The sequence below is a fragment of the Bidens hawaiensis genome, unplaced genomic scaffold (assembly GCF_021521415.1).
Source record: "Bidens hawaiensis isolate Kalapana, Puna unplaced genomic scaffold, B.hawaiensis_p1.1 tig00020787_1, whole genome shotgun sequence".
NCBI classification, from domain to species: Eukaryota; Viridiplantae; Streptophyta; class Magnoliopsida; order Asterales; family Asteraceae; genus Bidens; species Bidens hawaiensis.
In genome coordinates, this window is record NW_027493200.1 from 85,740 (window position 1) to 95,340 (window position 9,601).

The 9,601-nt window shown below is 38.8% G+C and overlaps 1 protein-coding gene across 1 annotated transcript; it reads left to right on the plus strand.

The window, feature by feature from the left end:
- Positions 1-728: 728 nt before the first annotated feature.
- On the plus strand, positions 729-1,823 carry LOC143561788 (putative indole-3-pyruvate monooxygenase YUCCA11). Its single transcript, XM_077049769.1, has 4 exons — positions 729-1,109; positions 1,228-1,308; positions 1,548-1,670; positions 1,740-1,823. The coding sequence occupies exons 1-4, from the start codon at positions 729-731 to the stop codon at positions 1,821-1,823; spliced, it is 669 nt and encodes a 222-aa protein (XP_076905884.1).
- The last annotated feature ends 7,778 nt before the right edge of the window (positions 1,824-9,601 follow it).

Sequence of the window (9,601 nt, forward strand, 5' to 3'; positions counted from 1 at the left end):
AAACCGGTTATTCACATATAAAGTCAGTATATACATTGAACACTTTTTTATTTTTTTAAATGGTGGACTTCTTTAATCTTTTGTTGGGACTTGAACACTTGAAATAATGAAAATAACCTTAAATACATTCGAAAATAGCTATAATCACAATAATATATTACCAGATTCATGTATTAACATATATATACATTAAGCCAATATGAACACGTAGATTCTTGTCAAGTAAATTAAGTTTGTAACGTATATTCTCAAAGTTTGTTTACAAAAAAAGCAGGAATACCTCAATGAATAATAACTGCTAGTGTTTCGAATTTTAGAGTCAATGACTTTCAAACTTTAACAAAAATATTTTTTTAGTAACGGTTCCATTTGACGTGAGAAATAGTCTCTTTTGCCTCCTTTTTGTAATCCATATATAAAGGGTCTATGCATTACATATTGCATCAATAAACATACAATATTCATTTGAAAGGTGATAAGAGCTTGAAAGAAGATGAAACAAGAAACCGTTGCTGTGATAGTTGGAGCAGGACCAGCCGGCATTGCAACATCGGCATGTCTCAATCTTCTTTCTATCCCAAATATTGTTCTTGAGAGGGAAGATTTGCTATGCATCTTTATGGCAAAAAAAGGCTTATGATCGCTTAAAGCTTCACTTAGCTAAAAGCTTTTGTCAACTCCCTCATATGCCATTCCCATTGTCCGCACCCACATTTGTACCAAAAGACATGGTTGTACAATACTTGCAAAACTATGTGTATCATTTTATTGTAGCTCCGTTGTACCAGTGTAGCGTTGAGAATGCATCGTTTAATAGGATTGCACAAAAGTGGGTGGTTACCGCCAAAAATATGGTTTCAGGTTTGGTCGAGGAGTATGTATGTGAATTTCTGGTGACGGCAACCGGTGAAAATAGCGAAGGTTTTATTCCGCATGTTAATGGCTTAGATAGCTTCAAAGGGTCGTTCATCCATTCTAGTGAGTATGATAACGGAAAAAGATTTGAACACAAAGATGTGCTTGTTTTTGGTGCTGGAAATTCCGGCGTGGAAATTGCATATGACTTGTGCAATTGGGGTGCTCAAACATCAATTGTTGTCTGTAGCCCGGTAAGCGTGCTAAACGCTCTCCCGCGTGATTTTTAAATAATAAGTTGTCTTAGTTTAAAATAATAAAAACATATTTTTGATATATTTTAACATTCTTTTATTTTTGTTGTTGTGACAGATACATGTGCTTAGCAAGGAGTTAGTGCAACTCGGAATGTATATGCTAAAATATATTCCCTGCTCTTTCGTAGACAAGATGGTTTTAATGTTGAGTAAGTTGTTGTATGGAGATCTTGGTTTATATGGAATACAAAGGCCATTCAAAGGACCGTTCATGATCAAAAAAGAAACCGGACGATCACCAATCATTGACGTTGGGACAATTTCAAAAGATCAAAACAAGTGACATTGAGGTAAACTCCTCTCTCATGTTTTCATATCTAATAACATTTAAAACATTAATTAACGATTGCATCATTATTTTGTTTTCCTCTCTAGGTTATGACAGCTATTGAAGAAATAAAAGGTTATCAAATCAAATTTACAAATGGTCAAGAGAGACAATTTGATACCATTGTCTTTGCTACCGGTTTTAAAAGTAATGTGCGAAAATGGCTTAAGGTAACTAAAACACTTAATTTGTTTACTTAACCTCTTGTTGTTTTTCTTTACAATTTTCGGTTAATCTAGGATGATGGAGGGCTCTTTAATGAGAATGGAATGCCAAAACATAAAAGCCCTAATCATTGGAAAGGAGAACATGGTCTTTATTGAGTTGGATTCGCGAGTGTCGGATTATTTGGTATCTCAAATGATGCGAAAAACATTGCTGATGATATCTTCAAAATTGTTCATGGAAACTAAGCTCCTATTTAGAAAATGTAGGTGTGAATGTCGACGTGTATTGCTTACTATGATTATGTTCTAGTTTAATGAATTTACCATCTAAATGCTTTTTTCCTTTATAATTAGACATTTATATTTATCTTTGATTGGTAATATATTTATCTCCATGTTTACATTATATTACCATAATACGATCATTTGGTAATAACTTATCTCCATGTTTACATTATATTACCATGTAACTATAATACGATCATTTGGTTCTTACTATGACTATTTTCCAATTTAATGGATTTACTAAATGCTTGTTTAATTTATAATTAGGCATTTATATAATCAAATTTATCTTTGTAACTATAATACGATCATTTGACTCTCACTTAGGTATCATGGTTGGGGAAAATATGAATATAATCAACAATTGGAGCCCGAAAATGAACATATTGAAAAACGACCATCGCTTTGAAAGGCTAAAACGTTATCCATAGGTGGGAGGTTAACGTTCCTCAAATCGGTGTTGGAAACTCTACCTTCATACTACTTATCACTTTACAAGGCCCCGACTAAGGTACTTAAGACCTTGAATCCATTCGTAAGAAGTTTTTATGAGGTGGAAATGAAGATAAAACAAAGATTAATTCATTAGGTTGCTCGGGATAGGATACTACTAAAAAAGATGGTGGGTTAGGGTTACATCCACTTGAAGACACTAATAAACGCTTCTACCTAAATGCGCATTAGATATAAAACTGAGGAAAATAGTCTATGGCGAAAAGTGGTGATGCATGGTGCGAATTCCTTAACTGGGGTTTAAAACAACATAGCGAGGTTAGTCATCAACTTAAAGTTGGATGTAAACTCCTCTCAAATTATTTAAGTGGGAATCTCGGCACAGGAGGTAAGATTAGCTCGATCCTTGGGTTTCAAATGTTTTTCTTGGAAGTGGCGGTGGTACCGTGGCCCTAGCTCGGCTATAGAGTTGAGTGAATGGCAAAATTGTTTTCTTCTTGTTAATTCTATACCGGTCTATGGTAATGAAGACAGGTGGATTTGGTAGGAAGATGATTCAAACTCAGGGCCGGCACCCAGGGGGCGCGAGCCGCGTCCTATGCCGGGCTTTTTTTATGTATATATATGTATTTATCGGTGAATGATCCTAAGTCAAACCACGCTATCAGTTGGTTGATTTGGCCTTAAAATTTTGGTTGTAGAAAACTCGCCCGAAAATTTATCTGAACCGGAATATTAGAGGCCCGACTGGAGAAGACGAGGCACACGTGACGTTGAAATTTGTTGCAAATCAAGTTAGGAGAATGGCAAAACTAGTCCCTGACTTATTTAATATTAATATATTGTCATCTCTAATTTAGATATACAGTAATTTTATTTTATTATTTTTTTTGACATGCAGTAAATATTAATCTCCAATCTCGACATACAATAAATATTAATTAAACAAAAAAAGTGTTAACCTTCAAGTTTTACAACGTATTTTACTAACCCTTGTACTTGATTTCTAAAGAAACAAAAGAATAGATTTGTAACCAGAGTTTACTTATGAATCCCTGCTTTATAGCCGAACCATGAAGCAATATCATCTTGTAGAAATCTTAAACAAAGACGGTTCATTTACATCTACATCAATATAAATTATAGTATGCTCGAAGCTAACAATGGAATATGAAAGTTACTTTAAAGTAAGTACACTTATACAAAATAACTCAACTTTCAATAATGTACAAGAACCCAAAGTTCTGCATAAACATGATCAATTCACAATCCTTCTGGATTATCGTTCTTAAGCGACGTGTTTTTTAGTTAAAAATTAAGTCAAAAGAGTATCAGTTTATACAAATGAGACATTGGCTGATTGAAAAGGGGACAAGGCAAAAGACAAATGGGATTTGCAAGGTAAGATGTGTAGCATGTTAATTAACATCCCAACCCCTAATAACAAAAACTAACTAATGTGTATTTTTGTTGTCACTACTCACTCCGCTCTTGGTTGTTTAAACAACTTATCCCCACACCTTTAATTGACCTCTTTGCAAATAAAATCCACACAATATCATACTCTTGATCAGTGAACTCATTGGTCCACATCAAAATTTAAGGCTGCCAACAAACAAGAGAAGAACTATAGCTTCACATCAGTAATAAGATCTAGTATAGTCTAGCAAAACTCAACAATACTTATAATATTCTGTATTGGTGGTCTCTTTCATAATGAAGATAGGAAAGCGATATATGTTATTTTTACCTTGTAAGAGAAATTACTGGTGTCTACCCACCCTGTTAGTGATATCTTCCAAGTTGAACAAATGGAGCAATAATATGCGCAATCAAGAGCAATAATAGCTCTTGATAGAGGATCAATGTGGAGATGTAGCTAATCTGTATTCGTTAATATCGATCAAACCTACATTCGTTAATAGGATCCAACCTGTATTCGTTAGTATCTGTAAGGCCCGGTTTTGTTTAATTAAGTCTTTCGTATTTGTATCATTTTAGTTTATGTTTTCGTTCGTTTACGTTTATATGTATTGGGCCCGAGGCCTTGTGTACTTGGTGCCTATTGGGCTTGTTATTAATGAAATGGTGTATAACATACCACACTATATAATGTGTGTGTATGGAATACACCAAACAACTCTTGCACTTTAATTATCCAAGCATTCTCTAACTCCAAAAACTCTCTCTAACCCCTCACCCCACCTTCAAGTTTCGGTCCTCTCTCTACACACATACAAGATCCGAGATCTCGGTCCAACTAGTTGTTTCCGCCAACTAGTTGTGAGGTTGATCCAAGAACAACTAGTATTTAGTTTGTTTTGTTGTTTGATCCGGTTTCGGGACCTACAATTGGTATCAGAGCTTTCGGGCTCGACTAGTTGTAGATCTTGGGTCTCAACCTTGGATTTTGGTCTTGTGTGTGAAAAGACGGATTTTTCGAGAAAATAGTTGGTTTTCGGGTTCTTGTGTTCTTGAAGTTCTTAAAATATTTAAGGTGTTCATGTTCAAGAAGATGGTTCAATGTTGTTAAAGTGGTTAGTTTTGGTGTATGAATCTTGAAATAATTGTGTTTGTATTGTGCATGTGATGCTTTCTTGTAAAGAGGTGTTTAGCATGTATTTGGACATGTTTGAGAATGGTGATATGAAAGTAAGTTGGTAACTTGCTTCTTTGGTTAAAAGGGTTTCAAATTCAAGGTTGGGTTGGTGAAAATCGAATTCATGTTGCCCATCAACTAGCATACAATACTTAACTTTTCTCCTTAGTGTAACATCCTAAATTTTAATTATAAATAAAGAAAGTTATGTTAAGTGATTTCGTTGTTAATTATTTAATGTCGAGTAAGGAGGGAGTTGGGCTTAGATTGCGTAAGATGGGTTAAATGAGAATGGGCCTCGGGTCCGTGGGCTTTGAGGGATATAAATATCCCATCCCAAACCCAATCTCTCATTTCCACCTTCTTTCTTCACACACTCAAAACACACACAAACTAACCGATCAAGATTCGAAGCCGAGACCCGAGATTTTGTTGATAGATCTGAGTTGGTAAGGTAAGAACAAATCCACCAAAGCTTATATTACTGAAAATGGTTAGGATTTGATGGGTTAACCGAACCCGAAACCCAAACTGCCCAAATCGGACCCCTAAAACGTCGATTTTAGGCCGATTTGATGGTTGGGATTTGTAGGCGCCGATCATACGATTCCGTGGGCACCAAAATCGAGTTATTTGGCTAAGAAACGAAGGAGTTATAGGCAAACAGATCTGCAGCGCGATAACTTCGCCTGCAAGATTAAGTTCGCCTGATGAACTTCGCCTTCAAGCGTAACTTCGCCTTCAAGCGTAACTTCGCCTAAGGTTTAACTTCGCCTGAAGCCAAGTTCGCCTAAGGTATAACTTCGCCTGAAGCCAAGTTCGCCTAAGGTATAACTTCGCCTGAAGCCAAGTTCGCCTAAGGTATAACTTCGCCTGAAGCCAAGTTCGCCTAAGGTTTAACTTCGCCTGAAGCCAAGTTCGCCTAAGGTACAACTTCGCCTGAAGCCAAGTTCGCCTAAGGTATAACTTCGCCTGAAGCCAAGTTCGCCTAAGGTTTAACTTCGCCTGAAGTGAAGTTCGTTTATAAAATAAATTAAAAACCTAATGGAAAATGTGTTAAGGCAGTTATCGAAAATAAAATTTTTCCAAGCTGACCTGGCAGCTTAACCCCAGCCAGGGGCTCTGCCCCTTGGACCCCGCTAGGGGCTGCCGCCCCTAGAACCCCGCTGCCAGGGGCGCTGCCCCCGGACCCCCGTTCGTTGTGGGTCATATATAGATAGAAATACAAAACGAGTAGTAGTAGTTAATTGATATGTGTAAATATTATACAGTTAGCCGAGCCCAGTTAAAGAAAGGAATTACGATCAACGGCGAGCGTAACAGGATCCAGGTGAGTTTCTAGCCCCATTCCTTGTTATGTTTTCGGGGCTGTGTGCATACTTGATGTGTTGTTAATACATTTATCCTAAGTGATAAGTGTATGCCATATGTGATATATGTGATATGTAGGAATGATTGCTTGATGGTTCGTGAACGATCTTCGGATATTGCACGTACTGTCAGGTTGTAACGTTATAAATATGGCAAGTATGATATGTATGTTTATGTGTATGAACGTAATAAAGTTAATAAAAGAAGGAAATGACGGTTGTATGGTTGTATGGTTACGAAAAGGGTACCAAGCCCTAATAATACTCGAGGTATGTTGCATGGTTGTATGGTAACGAAGAGGAAACTGAACCCTACTAATATTCGAAAGCAAGGGACCAGACCCTTATAATATCTGTGATGTTAGGGACCAGACCCTTATAATATCTGTGATGTTAGGGACCAGACCCTTATAATATCTGTGATGTTAGGGACCAGACCCTTATAATATCTGTGATGTTAGGGACCAGACCCTTACAATATCTGTGAGGATAGGGACCAGACCCTTATAATATCTGTGATGTTAGGGACCAGACCCTTATAATATCTGTGAGGTTATAGGGCGAAAGGCTCTTTAAAACGTATGATTATGAATGTAAAGAAAGTATGTAAGTAAGAAAGAAAGTATGTAAGTAAGAATGAAGGTATGAGTACTTATGTGTGTATAAAAGAAAGTTATGAGGTTAAGTACGTATGTATGTAATAAGGTATTGTATGGTATTGTATGATTAACTAGAACTCACTCAGCGTAGCTGACTTTTAGTATGCACGCAGGTGAGTAGGATGAGACAGCTGGCTTGAGTGGAGGACACATGGCAGAAGACTAAAGCCTGGCATCTGAAGATCTGATATGTTTTATAAGTTATGTTTTAATTTTGGAAAGACAAAAGGAATGTTTTACGACATGATTATGAATTGATATGTAATGTTTTATGAGAGTTTTATATTCCGCGTAAAGTTTTAATTAACTCTGATATTTAGAACTGTGTTTATGAGTAAATCCAACACGAAAGTAGGGTTACCGGTGACGGGGCCTTACAAGTTGGTATCAGAGCAAAGTTCAAGAGATTTAAGCATCCTACATGCTTAGACTTGAACAGAGAATGGGATGTAAGTAAGAAAAGAAAGAAGATGCCAGTTCAAGAATGCCATGTGTCGCTCAAGCAAGATCAGTAAAGGTGAAAGGTATGATTAAATGATATATGTTAATGAGAAAGAAAAGATATGAGAATGGTACGGATAGGAATAATTGATTGTTTGAATTGACTAACTACTTAAGTAGAACCAGCACAAATAGACTCATAAAAGGAAGTGTATAGGACACGGAAAGTAACGTGATCAGCTAATCACAACTGGCCACTGTTATTACCTGTTAGCCTTACTATCCTTGTACTAAATAGTTCCTTGAGTGACGATGTTTGTGTTTTCCCCTTTAGAATACTAATGGCTGGAGCTGGAGAATTTGTTGAAACTGGGGGTCGCACTGGGCGTCGTGGCAGGCCTCGTCTTGTCCGGCAACCCTCGGTGGAAGAAGCTTCCCACACCGAAGATGAAGGAAGCGCAGCTGGAGGAGACCAGAACAACAACGAGGAAGTTCAACTTAGCCCTGCAGTTCAAGCAGCCATCGTTCAGGCTGTAGTTGCTGCTGTGAAGAACCTGAATCCCGAAGGATCTGCTGGAAGCCGTGAGCGAACTGCTGAAGGGGCGGGTGGTGATGGTAGAAAGGATGGGGAAGGTGAAAGAGGGGCCTCGAGTGGGGATAAGTCTGTGAAAGTCGATGATAGGAGAGGAGGACAAGGTGGGTGCAGCTATAAGTCCTTCAAAGGTTGTGACCCGCCTAAGCTGACTGGTTTAGGTGACGCAATCGCTACTCTCCAGTGGATAACCGCTATGGACAAGGTTATCCGCATTAGCGACTGCCGTCCCGACCAAGCTGTGGGTTATGCTACTCAGTCATTCGTAGATGAGGCGATATTGGTGGGAGAGTGTGGAGCAGAGGAAGACCCGTGAAGAGATCAAAGAGATGAAGTGGGAAGATTTGAAAGAGTTGGTAATGAAGAAGTTCTGTGCAGATGCCGAGGTTGAAAGAACGGAGATGAAGTTCCAGAATTTAAAAGCCGGTATGATGACGCATCGTGAGTATACCACGGAGTTCAACCGACTATCTAGGTTGGTGCCTGACATGGTTGACACTGAGGTCAAGAGAATCAAATGTTATGTGAGGGGGTTGCCACAAAAGGTCCGCATGTTAGTCAGGGCGATTCAACCTGCTACTTTTGATTCGGCTGTTGGACTCGCGGAAATGGTCTATGCTGACGTGGCCGCGGATGATAGGGTGGAAAGGGACGAAGAGAAAGAGAAGAAAGGGGTCACTCCTGCTAAACGACCCGGTACTCAGTTATGGAACTCCAAGGATAAGAAACAGAAAGTGTGGGAGAAGAGATCGTGTAAGACCTGCGGAAAGAGGCATGGTGGGGAATGCAGAATGGGGTCGAATGCCTGTTATAAGTGCGGGAAGGTAGGGCATTATGCCAATGAGTGCAGTGCGAAGCCAGCATGTTACAAATGTGGCAAGACAGGCCATATGTCAAGGGAGTGCACTGAAGGTGTAGCTGGAGGTAGTGGAAAGAAGGATGCCGATCAAGCTAGGCCCAGAACTAGAGCCTACATGCTGACCCAGGAACAAGCCAGGCAGATTCCGGATGTCGTCACAGGTACGTTTCTAGTGAACGATGTTTCCGCTTCTGTATTATTTGATTCTGGTGCGAATAGAAGTTTTGTAGCTACGACGTTTAGTAAACTAGCTAAAATGAAAGGCTGCCGAGTGTCGGAAACTTTTGTAGTAGAAACCGCAAGTGACACTTCGGTGAAAATAACAAAAATGGTTAAGAATTGTAAGATAGAGTTAGAGGGACATGAGTTCCCTGTTACTTTGTATGTTATGGCCTTAGGAGGGTTCGATGTAGTCTTGGGTATGGATTGGTTGTCTGAGTTTGAGGCTCAGATAGTATGTAAAAGTAAGATGATAAGGTTAAAGTCATTGGATGGTAGTGCGGTGACGGTTTATGGTGATAAGGAGAGTTATGGGCTTAATGTCATTTCGATGATAAAAGCCGAGGGTTTGTTAAGGCGAGGGTGCGGTGCCTACCTGGCGTATGTTGTCAACGCTACGGCCGAGACAAAAGAAATGAAGAATGTTCCTATTGTGCGCGACTACCCAGAAGTATTC